The sequence below is a fragment of the Prionailurus bengalensis genome, chromosome F2 (assembly GCF_016509475.1).
Source record: "Prionailurus bengalensis isolate Pbe53 chromosome F2, Fcat_Pben_1.1_paternal_pri, whole genome shotgun sequence".
Lineage (NCBI taxonomy): Eukaryota > Metazoa > Chordata > Mammalia > Carnivora > Felidae > Prionailurus > Prionailurus bengalensis.
Window position 1 is genome coordinate 73901794 of NC_057353.1, and position 26197 is coordinate 73927990.

Consider the following 26197-nt stretch of genomic DNA (forward strand, 5'->3'; position numbering starts at 1 on the left):
GGCTCAAACTCATGCACTGTGAGATCATGACCTGAGCCGAAGGCAGATGCTCAACCAAGTGAGTCGCCCAGACATCCGCCCTCCACGGATTTTAATGCCTCTTAACATTTGGGATCCTCTGGCCTGCTTCCTAGGCTGCCTGGGAGGGCTGATTGAAGTACGAACTCAGATACCTTGGACGGACTGGATATCTAGGCATTATTAACTTCTCTCTCTTCCTTTTTACAGGTGCTGGCTGTGGGCAACACTTTTCATTGCCCCCCCCCCCCCCCCCCCGAGGCCTTTAATTTAATCTACCGCCTCTAAGAACACAAGACGACATCTCCGGGTCATTGGAGGATTCCTCCTGCTGCTTCTTCTGCCTGCCTGTTCCCAGCATCTAGAACGGTCTGTGGGTGTACAGGCCATGACCAGGCAGGGGAAGCATCCAGAACTGTGAGCGAGGCCCACTGCCCGGGCTTCCCACTTCCTCAGACCCCGGCCCTGCTCAAACAATGCTTGAACCTTCTCTTCTCAGCCCCTCCACACTGTCTGGTTGGTAACCACCGGTGGCACACTGGGGCCACCTGGGAAGCTTTAAAATTACTGATGTTGGGGGGCCCTGGGTGGCTCAGTCAGTTAAGCATCCGACTTCAGCTCAGGTCATGATGTCACGGTTTGTGAGTTCGAGCCCCGCATCAGGCTCTCTGCTATCAATGCAGATCCCGGAGCCTGCTTCAGATTCTGTGTCTCCCTCTCTCTCTGCCCCTTGCACTCTCTCTTTCTCTCTCTCAAAAATAAATGCACATTAAGAAAGTACTGGTCCCTGGACTCCACTCTTGGCATTTCTGATCAAATAGCCTGGGGTGTGGCCCGTGAACCGGGGGAGTTTTTTGAGCTCCCAGGTGATTCGAATGTGTGGCGCAGTCTGGGAACCAAGCCCTGTTCTCCAAGAAACGACGGAGCCCACCAGGCACAAATACAGACCCACGGCGGGGATGGTCAGTCACACCCTGAGCGTTCAGATAGGTGGTCACTTGCCTGAAGAACGGAAAAGAGACGACTGATTCATAGAACCTCCACGTTGCCACGAGATCAATCCTGTTTGGGTTGGTAGCATAATACCTCCAGGCAGCCTGAGGAGGAGAAGGGAGGGGCTGGAATGACCAGACAGCACTGAAACACTCACACAGAATCCCACAGGATTAAAACATTTGTGAAGCCCCTGACTCTTAAGAGTTTAAATATGCCATTGAGGTAGTATCCAGAGAAGCCAGGCTTCCTGGCTTTTTGTAGCTCCTTGGGGAAGAAAACCTTCCCTGACCCACCATCTTGGAGTCATAACTGGGGCCATCGGGGTGTGGAGAAATGCGAAGGAAGGAGAGGAGGGGGCTGGGCATAAAATCCCCAGAAGGAGCAGGGTTCACTCTGGCTGCAAGGCTCCCTGAGACTTCTCAAACAGGTAGGAGGGTGCACACTATCTTTGTGCCACTTTGGGTGCAAGAGACGGCCTGGGAGGTGAGGTTTCGACTCGATTATACTAGAACTTCAGGAATACCATGATGGTTTGGGGCTTGGGGGGTAACGGAACAGACCCTTAGAGACTGGGACTGGCCTGGACTCTTCACTACGTAGAATAACATCGTGTACCATCCGGTGTCAGACCCACAGACCTGCAGAGACCATCCGTACACGAGGGTACACCGTCACACGGGTTCATGGTAGGCACACGTTCGGTCCCACGTAGCTGCAGTCGGGGGACTCCACCCTCCTCTTCTCTGTGCTCCCAACAACCCACAACACCATGAAGCAGAATCTCCCTCAGGTTTCAGCGGGAACACATCTACCCTTCTCCCCACCTCTCACTATTCTCCCCACATCCAGCCCACAGGGCAGGAGTGATGGGTCTGGCAGGCATCCAACATCCACTGGTGCATGATGGTCTGCTGGGCAGGACCAACGGCCCGCTGTCCCATACTGGGCACACGTAAGGCATCTCTTTCTGTCTTGGCTCACGGGTTCTCCCTCACTGGCAGATGTGAGGGGCCACATTTCCTTGTAGCTGATGAGCTAAGTCCTTGGACTCTAGGTCTGCTCTTCCCTGTGGGTCCCTAGGTCGGGAGAGGGGTGGGAAGTAGGAGGAGGAGAAGCCTAGTATGGACCCAGAGTCAAATTTTCCAATACGGTTAGTAAAACAGCTGATGCCTTGGTCCCTCTCCGAGTCCCGTGTCTCTTTCTCGCTCGTCTTCAAACGTGGATGGGAGAACGTTGGGACTGTCACATTGGTGCCACACAGACAGGACGCCCATAGCCGCCCACAAGCAAGCACGGTCCTGGGCTCTGTCCCCAGTCCCAGGCACGCCCACTGCGGTGCAAGCACACAGAGCCCCCCGGCCCTCCCACAGATGCATGAGCTCAGTCCCGACCCGGCTTATCCCCAGGAGGACAGACCTGAATGAGTTCAGCGGCCGGCTTCCTTCTTTTCTCAAAGTGCTTCTGCCGGTGCTGCTCCTGTACCTTGAGTGCCAGCCCCGACCCCAGGATGCCCTGGAGGGAGAAGTCAGGCCCGGGTCAGCCCCGCTGGCCTCTCTGGGGGCCCCACCCCCACTCCCAGGGCCACAAAGGCCCCCTTCTTCTCTGCCAGGGAGTAGGTTTTGGGTTAAGTGGAATCTCGGTGTCAGGAAGGCCTGGCTTCAGTTCCCGACTGCCGCTTTCTAGTGGTGAGATCCCTGGGCAAGTCACTTATCTACTGCACCTTGGCGTCCTGTACCGGGAAGTGGGCTAATAGTACCTTCCTCCTAATTTTGTTACGGAAAAAGTGAAATCATGTATAGGAGCTGTTTAGTAAGAAGAAGTATGACACAGAACAGATGCCCAGTAAATGTTGCGTGGAATTTTAAAATATTTTAGCCACTTGGGGCGCCTGGGGGGCTTGGTCAGGTAAGCATCTGCCTTTGGCTCAGGTCATGACCTCATGGTTTGTGGATTAGAGCCCCGAAATGGGCTCTGAGCTAATAGCAGGGAGCCTGCTTTGGATTCTCTGTCTCCCTCTCTTTCTGCACCCCCCCCCCCCTTGAGCTCACTCTCTTTCTCTCTCTCCAAAATAAGTAAATATTAAAAAATTAATAAAAATATTTTAGTGCTGGAATTGTCCCTTAAGACTTCTACCGGAAGTTCCCAGAATTGTGACCTGTTCTGGTGTCCAGGTCGGCCTCACACGTGGATTACATGGATAGAAGCCACGCCCTTTTCAAGTTAGAGGAGACCATGTGGCACCCCCACAGCCCCCAACCTATTCTAGATGAGGAGACTGAGATTCACGAAGGTCATATGCCCAAGGTCAGAGAGCTTAGGAAAAACAGACAAGGTAGGGCTACCGTGGAGGACGAGCATCGCTAAAGAGGAAGGCTGCGAGATGAACCAGGGTGGGGGGTGGGGAGGTGAGGAAGGGCGATTTTTCCCTAAGAAGTTTCTTTCCAGCCTCACAATTAAGAGTCAGAACCCACAACCCAAGAGCCTTGTGACTGTGGAAACTTGACTGACCTAATTGAGCCTCAGTTTTCTCATCTGGAAAATGGCGACAGACACCGCACCAAACTCACAATGTTGTCATGAAGATTACATTTGGCACGATTCCAGCACAGGGTAAGTCCGACAAGTGCTTTCTAGGACTGTTGCTACTGTTACGCTCATGGGCGCCGGGATTTGGTGGGTTATTCTATCACGGGTCAAGACTCACTCTGGCGGGAAATGAATTGTTTTTACATAAGCCAGGACACGAAATGACAGGACAAGGGAAGGGAACTCACCTTGACGAAGGACCTGCCACGTGCAAGGCGCTGGGGAAAACGTGGGTGGGAGATATAATCTCAGCCCCCAGGGAGCTCACAGTCTGCGGTCGGGGAGGGGGGAGGCAGCATGGGGTCAGAGATGCCTTTGCAGAGTCAGGCCCAGAGGAGGGAGGGACTCACTGAGCTTAGAGAAGGCAGCCTGGGGACTGGACTTGGAACAGCCCGGCGTGTGGACTTGAGGGGGTCTAAGGGGCTAGCGTCCGCCTGGGAGGTTCAGCTGGGGCCGGGTGGGCGGCGGAGGGGTCCCGCGTGTCACTCTAGGGAAAACATCGAAGGTACTTACTGCTGGAAGGGCAAAAAAGGAGACGCCGATTAAGGAAAAGGTGGCTGCAATCAGGCGGCCCTCCCACGTTTTGGGCGTCTTGTCTCCGTAGCCAATGGTGGCCAGTGTGATCTGAAGAGAGAAGTCAGACATGAGCCTTCGCGGGGAGAGGGAAGTCAGCTGAGCTGCCCCTGTCGGCCTTTTGTGCTGCCTGGGGATGTTTCCCCCATGGGAGACCAGGTACCAAGTGCCAAGTAAGTACGTGGGAGCCTGGAGACCACACCTGTTTCTAAGTTACGGATTTCCTACCTGTAGTCGATCAGCCAACAAACATTTCAAATAATTGCAAACGCGTGCATGTGCATTCTTGGCATATTTACATATGCGTGATTTTGGGTAGTGCCATGTTTCCCAATGTATGCGTGCCTATGAGTGCGTTTATACATATGGTGTATGTGTGCACTTGTCTGTGCCGATGGGTGTTGTATAGTTCTGGGTGTGTTTACAAGTGTAGTTGACCGTGCACACATACTTATGAATATGGAGAACGGGAAAGCAGAGCGGTTAAGCGTGTGGCCTCTGGAGCCCGACTGCCTGAGTTTAAATCCCAGGTTCCACCACTAACTGGCTCAGGGATCTGTCTTGGCTTCATTACATACTTAACCGCTTCATGCCTCAATTTCCCCATTTTATTTTAATTTCTATTTAATCTTTATTTTTGAGAGGAAGGGGAGGGGCAGAGAGAGAGACAGACACACACAGAATCCAACGCAGGCTCCAGGCTCTGAACGGTCAGCACGGAGCCCGACGTGGGGCTTGAATCCACAAACCGCGAGCTCATGACCTGAGCCCAAGCGGGACGCTTAACCGACTGAGCCACCCAGTCGCCCCCTCAGTTTCCCCACTTAAAAAAAGGGACTCAAAATAGAAATTGTGTTTAAAATATGTTAATACAAGGAAGGACTTTAGAGCAATGCTCTGGAGCAAAGTAAGCCTTCGGAAACTGCTGGTGTTCGTAACACGTGTCCCTGCTGGGTACGGGGCTGTGGGTCTCCAGGTGCGTTTGAAGGTCTGAGTGCACGTGTGTGCACCTGCCACTGTGTCTGTTTGCACATGCACGGCTCAGCTGATAACAGCCTACAACTAATGAAGTAAGGTCCCTGGGTGATGATGGGCGCTGACTCTTCCCATCACTTGTAAGCACTAAGGAAAAGCCCATTCCAAGTGCGCGCACCTGTGCGTGCACGCGGCTGCCACCTAGGCGCACACCCATGCCGCGCCCTCCACCTCTCTGTCTCTAACAGTCAGTCAGTCCCCATGGGGGGCCTTCAAGACGGTGACTCACCAGGCCCCACCAGAGGGCATCTGCATAGGTCTCGAATTCCTCCTTCATCTCTTCTCCCTGTGCATCCACCTCGGGCACGTCTTTCTCAACCAGGTAGACAAGAAATGAAGAAAGGATGAGCGTCAGGAACCCAATGTACCAGGCGGTGATGAGCTCCTGGGAGAGCAAGCAGTGGACAAGGGCGGTGGTCACTGAGAAGGCTCTGGATGCATGCCGGAGGCAGATACGCTGGAGGTGGAGTCCGGGCTTATGAACATTGTGACTGTGGGCGGGTTACGTACCTCCCTGAGCCTCACCTCCCGTCACCATGAAAGGGGATCAGTAATACGGTCATTCTTTCCTTTTTTCTTTCTTTCTGTTTTTAAATTTGAGTATAGTTGACACATTGCATTAGTTTCAGGTGTGCAACATAGTGATTCCGCAAGGTTACACATTATGTTATGCTCGCCCCAAGTGTCGCTATCATCTGTCCCGCTATAGCTCTATTACAATGTCATCGGCCATATTCCTTATGCTGTCTTTTATTCCTGTGACTTATTCATTCCATCACTGGAAGCCTGTATCTTCCACTCCCCTTGACCCGCTTTGTCCAACCCTCTACCTCCTTCCCTCTGGCAACCATCAGTTTGTTCTCTGTATTTTTTTTAAATGTTTATTTATTTATTTTTGAGAGAAAGAGAGACAGAAAGAGAGAGAGAGAACACACGTGTGTGAGCAGGGGAGGGGCAGAGTGGGGAGGGGAGAGAGAGAGAATCCCAAGCAGGCTCTGAGCCACCAGTGCAGAACCCGATGCGGGGCTTGAACCCACAAACGGTGAGATCATGACCTAAGCCAAAATCAAGAGTCAGATGCTTAACTGACTGAGCCACCCAGGAGCCTCTGTTCTCTGTATGTAAAGGTCTGATTCTGGTTTTTACTTAACTCATTTGTTAGTTGTTATTTTATTTATTTGTTAGAATTTTAAAAAATTAAATTTTAGTTAACATATGGTGCAATATTGGTTTTAGGAGTAGAATTCAGTGATTCATCACTTCCATACAACACCCAGTGCTCATCCCAGCAAGTGCCCTCCTTAATCCCCATCACCCATCTAGCCCATCTCCCACCCACCTCCCTCCATCAACCCTCAGTTTGTTCTCTATCATTAAGAGTCTCTTACGGCTTCTTTCCCTCTCTTCTCTACCCCCCTCCCATACGTTCATCTGTTTTGTTCCCTAAATTCCACTCGAGTGAAATCATACGGTACTTGTCTTTCTCTGACTTATTTAGCTTAGTGGAATACATTCTAGTTCTGTCCATGTTGTTCCAAATGGCAAGATTTCATTCTTTTTTGATGGCTCAGTAATAGTCCATTGTATATATATATACACCACATCTTCTTTATCCATTCATCAGTCGATGGACATTTGGGCTCTCTTCATTGTCTTTTTTAGATTCCACTTACGAGTGGAATCATATGGTAGTTGTCTTTCTGCCGACTTGTTTCACTTACCATGATATCCATTAGGTCCATCCATGTTCTCACAAATGGCAGGATCTTGTCCTTTTTTATGGCTAATATTCCATTGTGTATATACACCATATTTTCCTCATCCCTTTGTCTATTGATAGATACTTAGGTTGCTTCCGTGTCTTGGCTATTATAAATAATGCTGCAATAAACATAGAAGTGCATATATCTTTTTGAATTAGTGTTTTTGTTGTCTTTGGGTAAATACCCAATAGTGGAATTATTCAGTCATAGGATATTTCTGGTTTCAATTTTTTTGAGGATCCTTCCTACTGTTTTCCACAGCAGCTGCACCAAGTTGCATTCCCACCAACAGTGCATGAGGGCTCCCTTTTCTACACATCCTCGCCAACACTTGTTGTTTCTTGTCTTTGTGGTAATAATATGGTCCTTCCTTCCATCATTAACAGAATGAGTGTATAGCTCCAGGAGGAGAGGAAGAGTTCTGTCTTCAGGGATCCTCAATATCACAGCTCCCGAGACTTCACAGGGAGGTAGGGAGGCAGGAAAAACTGACAGCTGCCTCTGAGACAAGGCCCAGGACTCAGGAGACTTGATTCCGGGCAGAACGTCTCAGATCCAAGATAAAGCTCGGCGCTACTGGGAAATCAACAACAGGGGTCGCTAGCGTGGCATAGGGAACCCAGCCCTGCCACTGATTTCCTGTGTGATCCTGGCAAATTATCCCCCTCCCCAGCTTTCGTTTCTTTAGTTTCGAAATGGAAGTACCAGATCACAGTTCCTCAAAGTGACACGTGTACTCCTCATGGAAGGAAGACAGGCAGTTTTTATGTTAAAGAGTCACTTACTGATTTAAACTATATTAAAAATTAGCATAAATTAAAATGACCATAAAACCCATTATCTCGTGGATATTATCACATGATAGACTAGGACGTAGGAGTGAATGCACAAAAGTGAGTTGATTAAGAGAAAAAATGCTAAGAAACAGTAAGGACGGTGCAGGGATATGGCAAAGATCGGCCACTCACCGAAGTTTCGAATACCCTGACCCAGAGGATCCCTAAGCCTCTTTCGATTTCTCTCATTCTATTCCGATTTCAAAGGTCAGCACGGTAGGTTGGGCAGAAGAAAGTCAAGGTTATTGGCAAACACAGTCTGAAGATTAGGTCTGACGCCCCTGCTACGTCTTCCCGGGGAACAAAGTGGGTCATATCCATATGCCCCATCTCTCTGACCTTCTGGGTCAGTAGGTCTCGCTGAGAGGGGTGCTTCGTGCCGCTGCTCACACTGGTCTCACTGCCCACACTGCCCTTCCCCATGAAGAGCAGTGGGTCATCTTGAGATTCCCGTCACCTCCACGATGCAAGTTTCCCGAACATTCACTTGCTCAAGGAGACGGAGCTCATCTGTAGTTCCCTTATGCTTTCGCTACGTCCCAAGTAGACTTCTCCAAATCCGTAACACTTATTCTGCTCACTGCTTAGGTCCGGCTTCCCCCACAGCATCACGTGCACAGTGCCCTTTGGTGAGTTCACTTTACAGCCCAGAGAGGTTTCAATGGTGCAGGCAACCCAGCCAGCCGGCCATTCCCTTTGGTGACTGTCGGCCCTGCCGGGCAGGTTCAAGAAGAGAAAGGTGAACTGGATGGTCCTTCCCCAGTGACTGTCTGGGCACGAGCTTCTCGCCTCGTTGAGCACAGCTCTCGTGTTCCTATGTGTTGTCATACCCTCCGGCCCCCAAGTGCGAGTCAGAAGTTTCATCTGGTGTTTAGCTGGGGAAACTGCGGTCTGTTCATGAGCGCAGAGGAAAATTGGTTTTGTTGGATTATTAAGAAGTAGCATAATGGGCACTGAAAAGGAGTGAAAATGTGTCCCAGTTCGGTGCTTTGCAGACATTCAGAAGGCTCTTCAAGGTAATTCTGACTTTACACGATTTTTCGCTGGTCACGGCCTGTGGCTGCCCCCCGCCCCCCATCCTCTGTCCACAGACTCCTGCCCGTGCCTGAGCCACCCTGCGATCAGACTGGGACTGGGGGACTAGGGTGGAGCCCATGTGGGGGGAATGCCGGCAGCAGCTTCCTGCCTGTTCCTGAAGTCCGCGGCGCAGGGGGCTCCAGGCTCACGTCAGACCCCACGCGAGTGAGAAGACAGCGGCATTTTTGCGCGAAGTGGCAGAAACCCCGGGCTTCTTTGTCCCGGCAGCACAGCCTGGCCTATCCTAACCTTGAAATCCTCACCCCGTGCGACACGGGCCTCCACTCTGTGTTGCCGACACCCAGAGGAGCCAGTCGTGGGACCCGGCCCGGAGGACAGAGGTTTTGAATGAATGGATGAAGAGAAGAATTGACAAGGGCTCCTTCACCAGGCTTAGAGTGGGGAGTAAGGTTAATCAGTGGGGAAGCGGGGCTGGAATCCTGGCATGTGCTCACTTCCTAAACGCACCGCCTGACCCGGAAGTGAATGGCGGCCCAGCAGCCATGCTGCGGCCTGGGAACAGCACAATGCTAAGAGCGGGGACGTGTCGGGGGCGGAATGGCACGCAGGGCTTGACAAGCAGTTTCTTTTTCTGCCTTCGGTCTCCCGCCACGGAGATGTCATTTTGTCTTGAAGTTCGGCCCACCTGACTTCAGTTGTGGGGTCTGGCGGTGGCGTGGATCTGTCTCTTCCCAGGAACTCCATGGGAAATATGCAACAGTCTTCTATTCCAATCCGAGGGAACACAGGACAGGAATCGAAACCAGCCATTTTCAGCCCTGATGTCTGCCGGAGCCGTGAATCAGCTCAGCTCCATGGCTACAAGGTTAGGTATTGCTAGCATGTCCCCTGACAAGAGAGTAAAAGGTCAGGTGGAGGCCAGAAACCTCGAAAGAAAGCTCAGACCTCACCGAGTCTGGGGTCGGAGGGAACAGAGACAGAATAAAGCATGTATGGCTTCATGAGGTGAAGGGCTCCAGGTGTTTCTACCTTTGTATTTCATTTTATTTCTATATTTATTTGTGTTGTTTGTGAAGAAAAGCGTATTTGGAATAATAAATGAGCACCTACTATTATCCAGGTGCTGAAATGTATCTTTTCTCGCGCGAGCAGCTAGGATTCTCATTTCAACTGCTGAGGAAGCTCATAAAAACAGCATGTTCTAAATCTTTTCACCGTTTGAGGTGAGTGCCCCCTTCTTCTTCTTCTTCTTCTTCTTTTAAAAATTTATTTATTTATTTTGAGAGAGAGAGAGAGAGAGTGACATAGGGGCAGAGAGAGAGAGGAAGAGAATCTCAACCAGGCTCTGCTCGGTGCAGAGCCCAAAGTGGGGCTCAAACCCACGAACTGTGAGATCATGACCTGAGCTGAAATCGATACTCAGAAGCTTAGCTGACTGAGCCACCCAGGTACCCCCTTTTTATTTTTAAGTAAGCTCCACACCCAGCATACAGCCCAACATAGGGTCCAACAGGGAGCCCGAAGCCGGGGGAGGGGAGGGGACTTGAACTCACAGCCCGGAGATCAAGACCTGAGCTGAGATCAAGAGCCAGCCGCTCAAGGCACTGAGCCACCGAGGCGCCCCACCCTCATTTTCTAAACGCAGGAACCAAGACCCAGGAGGTTACAGAAAATCCCCAGTCACGCCAACAGAGTTGGGACTCCCCCCAGTCTGTGGGCGCCCTGAACCTTTCCCTCCCATCCCCTGCTGCCTGGCGCTGGCTCATTTCACCCCCTCGAAGACCGGGAGGCAGAGCTATCCTCATCTTCCCTCTAGAAATGAGGAACCCGAGGCTCAAGGAGAGTTGAGCGTCTGGGCCACAGGGTGGAGCGGGAGAGGGCTTGAACCCGGATGTGCCTGCTTTTGCTGCTGTTGCACCCCTGCTCGTGCCTCTCTTCCTCCTCCTCCTCCCCCTCCTCCCCCTCATCACCGGTGGTGGCACCGCGACCGCCCTCGGGGGGGGGGGGGCACCGTGCGGGAGGGGAAGCCCCGCAAGGCACCACCGGGGGGCCAGAGGCCCACGCGGTCTGGCGGCTTCTCCGCGCCACTTACTTTGCTGTGGGCGCAGATGGCGGAGCCCAGGAGCTTCCACGTGCCGCCCCTGCGGTCCATGCGGAGCATGCGCAGGATCTGCAGGAAGCGCAGGCTGCGCAGCGAGGTGGCCAGCACATTGCCCTGGTTTCCCACGGCAACCACCGGCACGGAGGCGATCAGCACGAAGATGTCTGGCAGCGGGGACAGAGGGGGGGCGGGGGGGAGAAGGAAAAGAAGGTCAGGCCAAGGCAGTGGAGCCATCGCAGCCACTGGCTGCCTGCAGCCCCACACGTGCCGGGCATCGCTGGGCGAAACCGTGACACCAGTCGCACGTGGTAGGCAGGCTTAGTCTCCTGTGGCAGATGGAGAAACGGGAAGTGAGCGCGCGCGCCTTCCCAAGCCGAGCGGGGGACTGGGGGCAGGACTGTCAGAGCCTTTACTCTCCATCCCAGGGAAGCGGTTCCCCAAGGGTACCCCCCCCCCCCACCCCGGTCCCCAGAGGAGGGGTCAAGGCTGCCCCGGTTGTGGAGGTGAAGCCTGAAGCTCAGACGCTGTTGAAGGCAGGTTTCCCCTAAAAGCGGCACCAAATCCAGGCCTTGGCCGTGGGTGACGTGTGGGGAGATAATCTCCCAGGAGGCACAAGGGAGGGGAGAGGGGAGAGGGAGCCAGGGAAGGAGAAAGGAGATGGGTGTGAGCAGGCTCTGTTCTGCAGGCGGAACACCTCCCAAGGTTGTCGCCCTGGAAGATGGGAGCTGGGACTTCGGTCTGGGGGCTCCTGCCCCCTGCTGGTGGACGGTCACCCCTGGGGTGGTGAATGTCCCCACACTTCTGAGCTGTGCCACCTGGTGGTCTCCCTCGGCTTCAGGGAAGGCCCAGGCGTAGATTGTGGTAAAACATGAGGTCCACCCATGAATTGCGATGCTGGTGACTGAGAGCAGAGAGGCAGAGGAGACTGGGGACGAGGGAGGCAATACCCATGCCGACCATCTCCCTACCCCACTGCAGAGGCCAGCAGGTAAAAAGGACCCCATAGCCAAGTCAATTTGGGGAAAAAAATCCATTAAGAAGGTTTTGCTGCTTTAGGAGGAACCATCAATATGTGAGTATGCACGGTGGCTCTCAGTTATATAAATGAAGTACAGTCTTTCCCCAAAGATTTCGACCATGGGACTGTTGTTTTGCAAGAGCATCAGTTCTAAGGAACACACTGGAAGCAATGTTTATCCTCTGGGTAAAGTCCAAGCTCCTGAAAACCCTGTGGCCTGGCCCTTAGGAGCCTTCCAGAAGCAGGTGCGATTTGCTGAGCACACAGCGCTCTCTCACACCTCCATACCTTTGTCTGTGTTGGTCTCTTGGCTCGGAACAGGTCCCTCAATTCACACCTGGCTACGTTTGCCATATCCAAGTGTTGCCTAAATGCGCTTAACTTTTGGGAAAAACTTGGTGTCAAACATCTGGATGCCAATATGTCTGTATCCTTGGCTAGGCTTCTCAGTTTATCTGTGTGAAGTTATCCACTTACAATGTGTGTAGAAAGCAAAACACAACAGAACCTGGATGCGTGGCAAATGTGAGTCAGGCCTATGATGCGCAGAGCGAATGGAAGATTCTGGCCCGGTTGGATCCATTCACACCCGAAATGGCAGGGTCTGAAGCTGCCTCGAACATGGAAGCCATGATGTTCACTGACGGGACACACACTCTCATGTCCAACACGTAGAGAAAAGCAACATTACCCACAAGAGCCATGTTGTGGGAGAAGTCGAGATGAGGAGAGCAGAAAACACAGGCATCCCAGAAAGGAAGCCAGCAAGGATGGGGGTGCTGGGGGTGGGGGCTCGGCTCTCCAGGGGAGGCTGGCAGGTGCAGTGTCATTAGGAGCTCGGTCAAATCAGCCCCTCTTAGAATCGTGGAGACTCCTCCACGGGGAATGCGCTTGTCCTGGAAGGGTCCAGGCTCCACACAACACTAGGATGTTCTCCAACTGGGCAGGAACCTCTGAGTTCGGGCACAAAGTCACTTCCCCTACCTCCTGCCAACACACACACACGTACACACACACACACACACACACACACACACACACGACTTCTGGTCAGCACTTACATAGATCTCTCCAAAGAAGAAAAAGAAGTCAGCTTAACACTTTGCAAAAGACTTGAAAGGAAGGTAAAAAAAAAAAAAAGGGAAGGCAAGCTGGGGTTGCTATGGTCTGAATGTCTGTGTCCTCCCCAAATTCATATGCTGAGATCCTGCCCCCCAGTGAGATGGTCTTAGGAGGTGGGGCCCCTGGGCAGTGATGAGGTTATGAGGGTGGAACCCTCATAAGTGGGATTAGTGCCCTGATAAAAGAGCTTCCTGAGAGCTCCCCACCCTTTCCATGGTGTGAGGACACAGCACGGAGACCAAGAAGAAGTGGACAGCCTGGGACCCAGAAGAGGGACTCGCCCAGAGCCCGGCACCCTGATCTTGGACTTCGGCGTCCAGGACCATGAGAAAGACATGTCTCTTGTTCATAAGAGACATGTGGCAACAACAGACAACGCCAGTGGGGCATTGTTCTAGCTGCCTGAATGGACAAAGACAGGGGCAGACAGGGGAGGAGGCCAAAGAAAGAAAGGTTAAAAAAAGTATGAAAAAAAAATCAGTAACTGCAAAGTTCTCCAAAGTCGTGTGCACGAGCATGCACACACACACGTACACCCACGTGCCCTCTCCTTGCCATAAAAGTTCCGAGTCAGAAACAAAACCCTCAGGGATGCAACCTCAGCAGCAGACGGGCAGAAGAAAGAGCAGTTTCAGTCATGGTCAGGGCGGTGCCACCAGCTGTGGCCGCCAGGCAGCTCACCCTTGGCTGCGTGGACAGAAGGGTGGCACCTAGGACCGAAGAGGGGTCCAGCTCCTCTTCCCTGGGCTGGCCATCCATACCCAAAGGGCTGTGTTCAGTCCTGGGGGTTGCTTTTTAAAAGGGCGGTGAGCATGCTCGGAGAAGAGGTGATGATTCCAAGAACACGTGATACCAGGTGTAACTGAAGCCACGAAGCACATTTTTCCACTGCTGGAGTGGAGACGAGGAACAGAATGACGGAACTCAATTATCTGAAGACAGTCAGAAGACTTAAGGTGGCATAAATACCTTGGAAGGTGGTGAGCGCCCCGGGAACTGGAGGTATGCAAGTAAGTGACCACTTGAAGGCTGCTGTAAAGGGGGCGGGAGCATCCGGCGGGGTGGCACGTTGGACTTAATGCCTTTGGAGGGCCTTCCGAGCCCTGGCGTTCTGTGACCTAGGAATTTGAGACTCCTCCTCCTCCCCGTCCCTGTCACTATATGATTTTAGTAGGATCTCCAGTTGGGAACATATGGGTCCATGCTGCACCAACAGGGGTAAACGAAAGTGACCACCTTCTCTGCTGTCAAAACGCCTGCACCCAGAGGGAAAGGTGTCAGTGACATCTCCCCAAAGCAACTTTCGGGTCAAGGCCCAGCAACATGGTAGGGAGGGAGGGCACAGGTGTTAGATTCTTCCAGACCTGGGTGTCAGGATGGAATCTGCTGCTTACTACCTGTTGTGACTGGAAAACGACTCAGCACCGTGAACCTCGGCTTCCCCTTCTGCAAAATGGACATAACGTGGACCTACAGAAGGAGTTCTCAACCGGCAGTGGCGTCACCCCTCCCCCGCCCACTAAAGCCAGTCTGGAAGGCTGCGGGCAGTTTGGGTTGTCACAGTGACTGGGGGCTACCGAGTTTCGCGACTGGGGATGCCCAACATCCTATAATGAGCTGCTCCTTCACAGCCCCAGTGCCAAGAGCAGCCCCCACCCCGACCCATTGAGAATCCCTGCCCTGTTGAGCCGTTAGGGCAAGCCGCACAGGAAGGAATTCGGCATCCGGACACTGGAGCAGCTCTTCCCCATCGAGGTAGGGTCGGAGGCTCTGCTGGCTTCCAGAATACCACGTGATTTCCCAGGAGAACAGCGGCTGCTTAAAATTCCCTCAGGGAAATGGTGCACCCAAAGCAGGGGACCAGGGCCACATGTGACTGGGGGGTCAGGGCTTACCCAGCATGCACAGGGGCTTCCTGGCAAACTTCAGTCTTCCTCGCCAGCCTTTGTATCGGCAGCAACATCCGGCAGCCCAGATCCTCAAAGCAAACTCGGCTCCAAAGATGAAAATAGCAAATGTTTCCTGCGTTAAGAACATATGGAGAGACACTGATCGACCAGGACCCAGTTGTCTGGAAGGAGCGATTTCTGTTCCGAGGTTCTGAAGAACGGGATTTCTGTTGTTGCCATTTTGGTGGTGGGCGGGGGAGGAGAGCACGTTATCACCTCCATTCGGTTTGGGACAGCTCCCGTGTCCACTCTCACGTGCTAACTGTCCCTAATATCAGCCTTGCAAAGTGATCCCTTGCTTTCCTCTCTCTGTTTTGGTTCCAACGGATCATTTTTTTCAAAGTCTCTTTTCCTGTACTACCAGCTCCTTAAGGGCAGTTACAGTGAAGACAGAAGTATCAGTCTACTAATCTCACCCAGTGCCTGGCCCCTGGCATTGCTGATCATGGCCCACGGTTACTAAGCGCGGCTCCTGGGCCAGGCACCGCCTCAAGTGTTCTCTAACATTATCCCCATTTTATGTTTTGAGAAACCAAGGAGTAAACACATTTCTCCAGACTAGGAAGTGGCAAAGAAGGACTCCTGGACTGGCGCTGAGGCTCAGAGCCCACGGGCATAAGCATCATGCTGTGCTCTCTCCCTGGACCCAGGGCCTCCTCCTTCCTTCCCGCCTCCCTTGTTGATCAGACACAGACACCTTTGCCCCCCTCTCTTTGGTGACCTCCTGGGACCCTTGGGGAGTTGTCGCTCCGTGATAATCCCCGAAACTTAGCTCCTGGAGCTAGATGGCTTCCCAGGATGCACCTGCTAAGGTCTCAGCGTGAGACGGTGTGGACTAAAATCACCTGAGAAGGAATTTGCTGAATCTGGTGTCACGAATGACATGCTCAGTGCAAGGCGAAGGTTCTGCCATTTTGTGGACCTTAACTGGGGGGCTGGCATCCCTTTCCTGTGCAGATGGTGAACGCGGAGAGAAAATAGGCAGAGGGCCCGGGCGGGGTGGGGAGGACGTGGAGACTTTAATGCACAAATGGGATTTGGTACTTGGCCTTGAAGGGAGTCAGAGATCCTCAGGGTTCAAGGAGAAAAAGCAGAGGCAGGTTGTAAAACAGAGCGTGTGTTTGTGTTAGCTTTCAGAAGGTTAGGAAGCTACGGTTTGTAATACAACTAAGGTTTGGTTTTTGCTTTGACCTTGCTTGTGCCCTCTCATCTCTAGGATAACAAATGTCATTCCCCTCCACCTGTACCCGTGGCAGACCTGACCAACTGCCCCCGGCATTGCTTTCTCTTGGGCCTGGACTTGGTCACAGGCTCCAGGAAGCCAACGCCAGTGGTGCCCCAGGGCAGCCCCCTTGCCCTTCACTGTGAAAGTCCGACCAGAGGTGTCTGCCCTGGAACAGCACCATGGCAGGTGCGTGATCTCACCAGTAATAGCAGCCAGTCTCCCGAAACAGTCTCGTACTCCCTGAACGTGGTCAGCACGGCCAGAATCAAGCATCCCAGGACAATCAGGAACCTGGAGGGGAGGAAGGAGGAAACATCTAGTCCTGGCTTGCTCCAGAGGAAGGTGTCAGACAGGATGAAGCTATGACTTCCCTCAGACGTTGGCATGCGCTTTCTCTGTCATCCCCCTTAACCTCACAGCAAACCTGGGTGGCAGGTAGGAATTATCATTCAGTGAAAGAAAACAGATCTGAGAAAGTGTAAGCAGTGTGTTCAGCTCTACTTTACCAGCTGGTTAGTGGAACCAGTTGTGTGTGGGGGGGGGGGGCGGGGGGCTGCTGCAGAATTTTTCAGACCAAGTTACCACAAAGCTTTGGCAAAGCAACAGGAATATAAATGAATTAATAATGTCTCTTGAACATATAGGACAATGGTTTTCAAATCTATGAAACATTCTTAGTATAAACAAGTGACAAATTCGTTTCAAAGATTGATAAATTCAGCAAGCGCCTCCGTGATCATGTCTTAGTATTATTCTTTTTACAGACCATAGTTACTAAAGGAAACAACCTCTCTCATTTGGGGACCTTCAGAATTGTTTTTGAAACTACAGTGTTCTTCCTAATGGAAAAAAGAGGAGCCACCCCAGTGAACGATGCAGAATGCTGGTCCTGGAAAAGTCACAGAGAGGTCATCTTGTTCATGTGCCTGCCTCAGGCAGGAGCACACTGCAAATAATCCTTTGAAATTATCATCTACATGAATTCAGTGGTGGGGGAGGGTGGGGAGAGGGAGAATGTGTGTGCGTGTGTGTGTGCATGCTTCATTGTTTCAGCAAAGAAAAATGGCTCTCCCTCCCCCTTGGTGGAGACTCTCTGGCTCAGTGCTCAGCACCAGGTTCCTTAGGGTCCATGGGTGAGGCTTGGTCCTTCCACTCTATTCGACTCTGCTGGGTTCCCATCCACGCTTTGGTGGCTTGCTTGTGTATGTGGGTACCCACTTGTGCATTCATTCACTCATTCATTCATTCATTCATTCATTCAATATTTATATGGTAGTCACTGGGGACACAGAGCTAGGCTTCATAGGCTTATGATGAATAAGCTGGATCTGGCCTCCTGAGCCCACAGTCCGGCCAATCAGAAAGGACCACGACGTTGGGAGGTTTGGAGACATCTGCTCCTGGCCTTGGCTGGGGACCCGAGTCCTGGCTCTGACCCTTGGTGCCCCGGATCACATTTTCTGATCAATTAGCCTGGTGATTGGCAGATCTGAATCGATATTTCCAAGCTTTCCAGGAACCTAAACAAGATTTTTCAACTCCGTCCTGCGTTTGGTCGTTTTATTTCAAACTTACGGTTCCGGACCCATGCCTGGAATCTGCCTACCCTGAATCCCAAATCTTCTCCGGTGGTGGTGATGACGGTAACAACATCAGCCCCCACACCACCTGTTAGTGATCACCTACCACTGGCCACTGTCAGCGGCCTTCCTCACAGCCACCTCCCAAGGTAGACATGAACTCCCACTTGAGAGATGAAGGAACTCATCAGAAGGATTCATTACCATCTGGATAATCGTGTTGCCCGTAAAATGACCACAGAGTTTGGAGTTCAAAGACACAGGTTCAAAGGGAAGCTCTGCACTTTCTCTGTGATCTTGAGTAGCTCACTGACCTGGGGAACCTCGGTGATCACATTCAGAGGATGGGAATAACAGACCAGCCTAGAGATCCTGCTGCTGTGAGGGCCACAGGAGACAGTGGATGGGGAGTTATCTGCTCAACTGTACAGGATCACGCAAATGAGGCCTGGTGCTCTCCCGTTCACGCACTCGTCACTGGCTGGTTCCCCAGCAGGCCCTGGGGCACGTGGTCTCGGATGATGCTGCAAATCCACACTCTGGTTCTCTCAAGGCTTTATTTGATTCATTCACAGGCTCTGGAGATAAGCCCTAGGTTAGAATCCCCTTCCTCCTTTATGTGGTGTCATCTTAGGCAAGTTACACAACTTCTCAGCGTCTTGGTTTCCTCATCGATAAAATGAACCCAATAAAGGTGCCCACGTCCTCAACTGTTCAATGAGATAATCCACGTCAGGTGCCTGGAAGAGTGTCTTCGTTAAATGTTAGCTATTATTTTTATGGTGATTTAACATCAATGTATCGAGTGCCTCTTCTGTCCCAGGCACAGCACTAGTTTTAAAGATGCAAACATGCATAAAACCTAGCCCTCCTTTTCAAGGACCTCCCAGTGCAGCGGGAAAACAGAGGACAAACAGTTATAGAGGTTATGATCTGGGTGTCCACCACATGCTTCGGGAGCACAAGACCGAAAGCATCCAAAAGGCAGTGGCCAAGGGGTTGGGAGTATATCTGAGGCTTAGCTAGAGTTGGCTGCATGTCCCAATTTATCCAGGACATTGCCTATTTTAGGTGTGTCGACCCGGAGCATGCCCCCCTGAGGCATCAGGAACAACATGGGCATGTGCAGCGTGCAAATGTTCATGGACACAGAACCCAGTGCAATCTTCTCCTTGAGCAAGAGATGTGGGCCTTTGGTGATCTGACCTTGCTGTCCTCGTAGCCTTATCTTTAGCTGCTTCCCCACTCCCAGGCTAGCCATCCTGAATGAAAGCGTTTCCTCAAACTCCCTCAGTGTATGTGTGCCGGTCTCGATGCTCTTCTTCTGTGCCCATCCTCCCCCCGGCACCCTTTCATGCCCCTGCCGACGTCTTGGTAGCACCAGTCACGCCTTGCCTCTGGAGGCTTCTATGCCTTCAGCTGCTCTCTGCATGTTCCCCTGTGTGGCCTCTCCCCTGGGGTCCCGGAGCACCCTACTGCATTTCTATTCCAGGACTGAGCATAAGCCATTATCATTTTGCAATCATGTGTTTTCATCGTATATGAAATAAAACGTATTAAATTAACTATGTCGTGCTGAGTTTGAGGTTCAAGTGGAAATATCCAGCAGGCTGATCAAAATTCAAGCCTAAAGCTCAGGGGAAAGGTTGAGGGTGGAAACCGAAGTTCCTTTCAGCTCTTACAGCCTGTGGTTTTAGAGCCAGCAAAGGGGATCCTTTGGCCTTAACCCGCCGCGGAAAGGCAACGTCAGCCTGACTCCCATCTGCAGGGAGTGTGCAGACCCAGGCTGTAGCCAGCAGGGGGCAGCAAACACCAAGCATTTTCTCAGACCTCAAGGAATTCAAAGCACCTGCAACTTCAGGAAATTACTTTCTGAGATTGGAGAACAACCATTGATAAAGCTAAGAGCATCAAGAAGCCCACCTTAATCGGGGAAGGGGAAGATGCTCTTCGGTATTTCACACTTTTCAACTTACTCTTAAGATATGCACTTGATTTCAGACACGCAGACCCAATTACCAGTCTCACCATGGAAACCAGATGTCTGTGGTCAGGCACCGTCTTCCCTCCTACTGTTCTGGCTCTCTCACTCCCCCACATCTCACCGATGACTCTTTTACTTCCTCTGTCACTTTTAAAAGTGTGTTATTTTCATTCCAGTGTCTCTAACTCACAGTGTGGTATTAATTTCAGGTGTGCAATAATGTAGTGATCCAACACTTCCCTACATCGTCTGGTGCTCGTCACGACGAGTGTGGCCCTTAATCCCCTTCCCCCATTCCCCCACCCACCTCCCCTCTGGCAACCAGCAGTCTGTTCTCAAGAGTCTATTTTTTGTTGTTGTTTGTCTCTCTTTCCCCCCTTTGTTTGTTTTGTTTCTTAAACCCACACATGAGTGACCTCATATGGTATTTGTCTTTTTCTGACTGATTTATTTCACTTAGCATAACATCCTCTAGCTCTATCGATGTTGTTGCAAGTGGCAAAATCTCATTCTTTTTTATGGCTGAATAATATTCCATCACAGGCACACACACACACACACACACACACCCCACATCTTTATCCATTTGTGTACTGATGGACACTTGGGCTGTTTACCTATCTTGGCTATTATAAATAATGCTGCAATAAACACAGGGGTGCATGTATCCCTCTGAATTAGTGGTTTTGTATTTTGGGGGTAACTATCCAGCAGTGTGATTGCTGGATCATATGGTAGTTCTATGTTTAATTACAAAATTTTTTTTAAGTGTTTATTTACTTTTGAGAGAGAGACACACACACAGCATGAGTCGGGGAGGGGCAGAGAGAGAGAGGGAGACACAGAATCTGAGGCAGGCTCCAGGCTGTCAGCACAGAGCCCAACACTGGGCTCGAACTCACAAACCTCGAGATCATGACCTGAGCTGAAGTCAGACGCTTAACCAACTGAGCCACCCAGGCGCCCCTCAGTTTAATTCTTTGAGGAACCTCCATACTGGTTCCCACAGTGGCTGCACCAGGTTGCATTCCCACCAACAGTGCACAAACCTTCTTTTTTTCCCCACATCTTTGCCAACACTTGTTGCTTCTTGTGTGTGTGTGTGTGTGTGTGTGACTCTTGTACTGTCGATATTAGCCACGCCACTGACATCCCTGCTCCGCAGCTGTGCCTGTCTCCTTTACCCGACTTTCCCCTGACTTCTCCTCTCCCCTCTCCCTCCTCCCTCCGGCCCACACTCTCCCTCCTCCCAGGGCCGGCAAGTCGGGCCAGGGCTTGTGGCCGATGTCTGGGAGAGAGCCAACAGCGTCCTCCTGTCTGCGGGGTCCGGCTGTCCTGGCCAGCAAGGCTGGTCATGATCAAGGGTCTCAGACATGCCCTTAAATCAGACACCACCTCCTACATGCTTCCCCCCGAATCCTCTGCATCTTCCAGCCAAGCTGGGCTGGCCGAGGGCGGGAGGGAGGCTTTTTTGCTCCTGCGTATGCTGTGTCAAGCGTAAGGTCCAGAGATTCCGGTCCAGGCCCCTTAATACCAAACCTCGGTTGGGCCGCAGGGCAAGAGAAAGCGACTGAGGACCCACAGTGGCACCCGGCTTTCCTGCGCCCTCTTCTCAGCCAGGCCTGGCCTCCCTCGCAGGAACAAAGCTGGGTCCTCTGGGAACAAGACACGAGGCCTAACAGCTAAGTATTCCCCGTCCCTGGCTTCCCTCGCAGCGAGACAAACTGGTGGCGAAACTCCAGAATTTATCTGATAACTTCTCTTGCTCACCATTTTCTCTTTTACTCCTGTGAGGTGGGGTCACTGTCACCGTTATGTTTGCGTCCCCACTTTACAGATGAGGAACGGAGCCTCCAGGCCCAGGCAATGGGGTCATGATAGGAGGAGGGGCAGCGCTGCTGGGGGAACCCACCGGCTCTGAGAGCCACCGTGGGGCCTGGAGGGAAAATCTTCGGGAACAGGCAGGGAGGGGGAGGGGGCTGACAGCCCGGCCCTTCTCCTCTGGTCTCCCAGCTTGGGAACAGAGACGCTCAGTTGCATTTCGAGGTAGTTCCCTGAGGTCCCAGCTGGCTCCCGCTCCAATTACAGTTGCTCTCGGGCAGCTTCTAGAGCACCTGGAGCTCGGCCAGGGTCCTAGATGAGGGAAAGGCAGCAGCTGACTCTACCGGGCTCTCCTGCTTACGATCCGTGTCTGTCTGCCACAAAGTGGGGACGTGTAGAAACACTCTCCCCGGCCAGGTGGAGGCGGAACTGACTGCTCTAGGGAGCAGGTGTTGCGGGTGCCACAGTAAGCCCACACGTCCCCATCCTGAGCAGCACAATTGGTTCTTGCTCTTGAGCAGAGAATCCAACCCCTCAGACGATGTCAGAATCCTACCGATCTTCAGCTGAAATGCCCCAAAGGTAAAGCACCCACCGTGTGCCAAGGATTTCCTGATTCCCTGTGAGTCAGCCCAACAGCCTCTTAGAATCACAGAGACTGCTGTCTTGCTGGGAGATCCTCTCTCTTGCGGCTGTGATGATGCAAGCAGAGAGGCCCAGGGGGTACAGAACTAAAGGTGGTCTTCGATCAATGGCCAGCAAGGAAGTGAGACACTCAGTCCAACAGCCCTCAAAGAACCAAATTCTTCCAACAACCACCAAAGGCAGCCTGGAAGAGGATTCTTCACCAGTCACACCTTCAGATGAGACCTCAGCCCCGGCCGACAACTTAATTGTGGTCTTTGTGAGAAACCCCAAGCAGAAGTCCCCGGATCCCCGCCTCCCAGAAACTGAGATAATAAACATATATTGTGTTAAGCTGCTAAATCTTGTGGTAATTTGTCATGCGGTAATAGATAACCAATCCTGGCTAACCAGGATCTGAATCCCGGATCACCACCTAGAATCGAAATGACCTTAGATAGGTTTATTTTCCTGAGCCTCAGTTTCTCGTCTACAATGCAGGAGTAACAACACAAGGGATTTTTATTATTGCCTTCTTCATCCCAGCCTTTAAGAGATTACGCAAGGCAGCAAAAATCGTGACAGCCAAAATCCACTTCTCTGATGAAGTCTCCATGCAAACATCCTTGAGGATGGGCTACAGGCCAGTCCCTGCCTCCCCATCACGTACCGCATCCAACAGCACAACATGAACCGTGTACACAGTGAGAAGGCAAAGCTTACAAAAGATGCGGGATTTCGTGAGGTTGACGGACATGACAACGGAGGGATGTTCTAAATACAGCACAGCCATTAACAAGTGACACTCTCACTCCAACAATTAAAGACAAATCAGCTGATACCTCAGAGCATTAAAAACCTTTTAGAGTCCTCCCCCCCCCCCAGATGTCGAGAAGATAAAATGCAAAGTCACATTGTATTAGCAAATAATTTGAGCGTAGAAAATACACCCTCAGATCCACACTCAATTCCATCTTTGCCCCTTCCACAAATTAGAGCTCGGCTGCAATTACAACCCGTGTGTTGTTAATGATGAGATACAATACACACATTTTCGTATTTTAATTGTATTGTCTAGTGAGATGTCTTCTTCACTATTTGGTGTGAAGTTTGGTTCCATCTTCAGCAGATTCCCTTTCTGTAGATGTTCACCAATTCCATTAACTGTGGAATAAAGGGACTCTCTCAACCTGCCTCATGGGATGGGCATGGCGGTTAGAAGAGATTCATGGGTGTGAACTGCCTAGAATTCTGTTAAACATCAGGCATTCAGCAGGTGCTGCTTCCTTACCTTCCTTATCTTACGCTCATAGAGAGGAGTCGAAAAATTGACCTTAATACATATAGAAAGAAACCACTTTGTTTTTAAAAACTTCCATGTTCCTGAAATGAGGTAACAATATCATACGCAAATAACCGCACACAAATCTGTGTTTATATCTATCTATGCCCTATCCACACCGACCAACAGACCCACAGATGGGTAATACAGTAGATGCACATTTTGACCATTTAAACCAAGAGATAGCAAACTATGGCCCTTGGGTCAAATCCAGCTTGCTGCCTATTTTTGTAAATAGTTTTTTTTTAATACCACAGTCATACTTATTCGCCTAGGTATTATCTGTGGCTGCTCTTGCAGAGTTGAATAGCTGCAGGAGAGACTGGCCCGCAAGCCTAAAATATTTACCATCTGGGTCTTTAAGAAAAAGTTTCCCAACCCCTGACCTACACTGAGAGCCAAGGGCAATTTAACTCCCTCAGTGTCACCTGAAGATACATTCCACATCCGATGTGGTGCAGAAGAACTATTTTGAAACCTAAAATTTTTTTTTAGTGTTTATTTATTTTTGAGACAGAGGCAGAGCATGAGCAGGGGAGGGGCAGACAGAGAGAGGAAGGCACAGAATCTGAAGCAGCTCCAGGCTCTGAGCTGTCAGAACAGAGTCCGACGCGGGGCTCGAACTCACGGACCGTGAGATCATGACCTGAGCCAAAGTCAGATGGCTAGCTGACTGAGCGACCCAGGCGCCCCAAAACTATTTTGAAACTTAAAAGTTAGGGATTTCTTTTTTTTTTTTTTAATTAAAAAAAAATTTTTTTTTTCAACGTTTATTTTATTTTGGGGACAGAGAGAGACAGAGCATGAGCGGGGGAGGGGCAGAGAGAGAGGGAGACACAGAATCGGAAACAGGCTCCAGGCTCTGAGCCATCAGCCCAGAGCCTGACGCGGGGCTCGAACTCACGGGCCGCGAGATCGTGACCTGGCTGAAGTCGGACGCTCAACCGACTGCGCCACCCAGGCGCCCCTTAAAAGTTAGGGATTTAATCTTAAAAACCCCTTTGTTGAGATCAATACCAGAATATTTAACATGATTAGAGGAATACAGTAGGAACATAATGCAGGTTTATGGAGGAAAAGAAATACACATTTTGGGAAAAGAATACAAATTATGGGGGAACCGCGAGATCACGACCTGAGCTGATGTCGGACGCTTAACCCACTGAGCCACCCAGGCGCCCCTGTCTTATTAACAGTGGCAACAGTCCATTTGAACTTACTATGGCTGCCCCAGGAGCATATCTGTGGATGGAACTAATTGCACTACGTTGGACTGCAGGGCAAACTTCTCCAGACCTGACCAAGTATTCTGGGGACCTCCTGTCAGGGAAGAGGGTGGGCCCTGGAGCCAGACACATCAGTCCCTCAAGGTCACCTTACCACTGGGCTTCAGGCTCCTCATTTGTAGGGTGAGAATGTAGTGCGGGCTACCTAAGAGGGTTCAAGGAGGTAACAGATATAAAATGCATACAGCAGGCAGTGGGCATGCGGTAATTTGTAGTCGCCCTCCAATTTGCTGACATTATGCTCATTTACCAAATATTTATCATTGGAGCATAAATTTGGGAAGCAGGCATGAAATAAGTTTAAATTTTGACTATGCTATTGAACAGCGTGTGACTTGGGGTAAGTAACTTAACCCGTCTGGCCCTCCAATCCCTCAGGTTCGTTGTGGGGGTGATTATTCAATCTCGCAGAGTTGCTGTGAGGACTGAAGCACCTCAGTTTCTCCATCTGTTAAATGGGATAATAAAATGTTAAGCTAGTGCTTAATACGTGTTAGCAATTATTATTAATATGATTGTTATTTTTATTAATTCATAAAACACAATGCCTGGGAAATTTATAAATGCTCAATGGGAGGAAACATTACTACATTTGGAATTCATCAGACACATGTCGTCTTTGGGTAAAACTAAGCAACGATACTAATTGTAAGACACATAATTGTAGAAACTACTAAAAAGAGGAAACTGCTAAATAAATTATGACAGCCATTGATTGTAATTCACAGCCTCATTTTAGAGATGTTAAAATGGGGAAAGACATATAGTTAGAATTGACAAAACAGACGTAGGTAACACTGCTTTATAACCAAGTCCTCAGAAACCCTTTGGACGGGATGAGGTGTTAACAAACAACTCAGGTGTGTCTGAGGGGCGGGAGGAAGATCCTATGTCCCCAGTGCTAGCGGGGCACATGCATTAAAGTCTGGGTCCGTGGTTTATTTGGCCTAAGCCCTTCTTTCTATTTTTATCACAGCTGTCATTACTCTGAGTTTGTCTGATCCTCCACACATTTCGCTGGAACCAAAGCTCCCATATTTTCATGGAATGAGATTTGCGGGGCTCACCTAAGCTTCTGGGTTGGCCAACACAAGGAAAGCAGCATGCCTGGAGAAGGCATAGAAATTCTGTGGCTTTCCCATATGTCACGCTGGACATCTCTGCATATGGCTGCTCCTGAGTTATACCCTCTTATAAAAAACCTGTAATCCAGGGGCACCTGGGTGGCTCAGTTGGTTAAGCATCCAACTCTTGGTTTTGGTTCAGGTCATGATCTCATGGTTCATGAGTTCGAGCCCTC

At 50.9% G+C, this 26197-nt stretch overlaps 1 protein-coding gene across 1 annotated transcript in view; it reads right to left on the reverse strand.

Annotated features, from left to right (window-relative positions):
* KCNQ3 (potassium voltage-gated channel subfamily Q member 3) overlaps nt 1-26197 on the reverse strand; it is a 316047-nt gene that overhangs the window by 40266 nt on the left and 249584 nt on the right. The window contains exons 2-8 of the mRNA XM_043601782.1: nt 16461-16551; nt 14982-15108; nt 10938-11110; nt 5438-5593; nt 4114-4224; nt 2431-2526; nt 1021-1115 (exon numbers count right to left, since the gene is read on the reverse strand). Coding sequence (XP_043457717.1) covers nt 1021-1115; nt 2431-2526; nt 4114-4224; nt 5438-5593; nt 10938-11110; nt 14982-15108; nt 16461-16551 — 849 coding nt within the window. The remainder of the gene's footprint in view (nt 1-1020; nt 1116-2430; nt 2527-4113; nt 4225-5437; nt 5594-10937; nt 11111-14981; nt 15109-16460; nt 16552-26197) is intronic.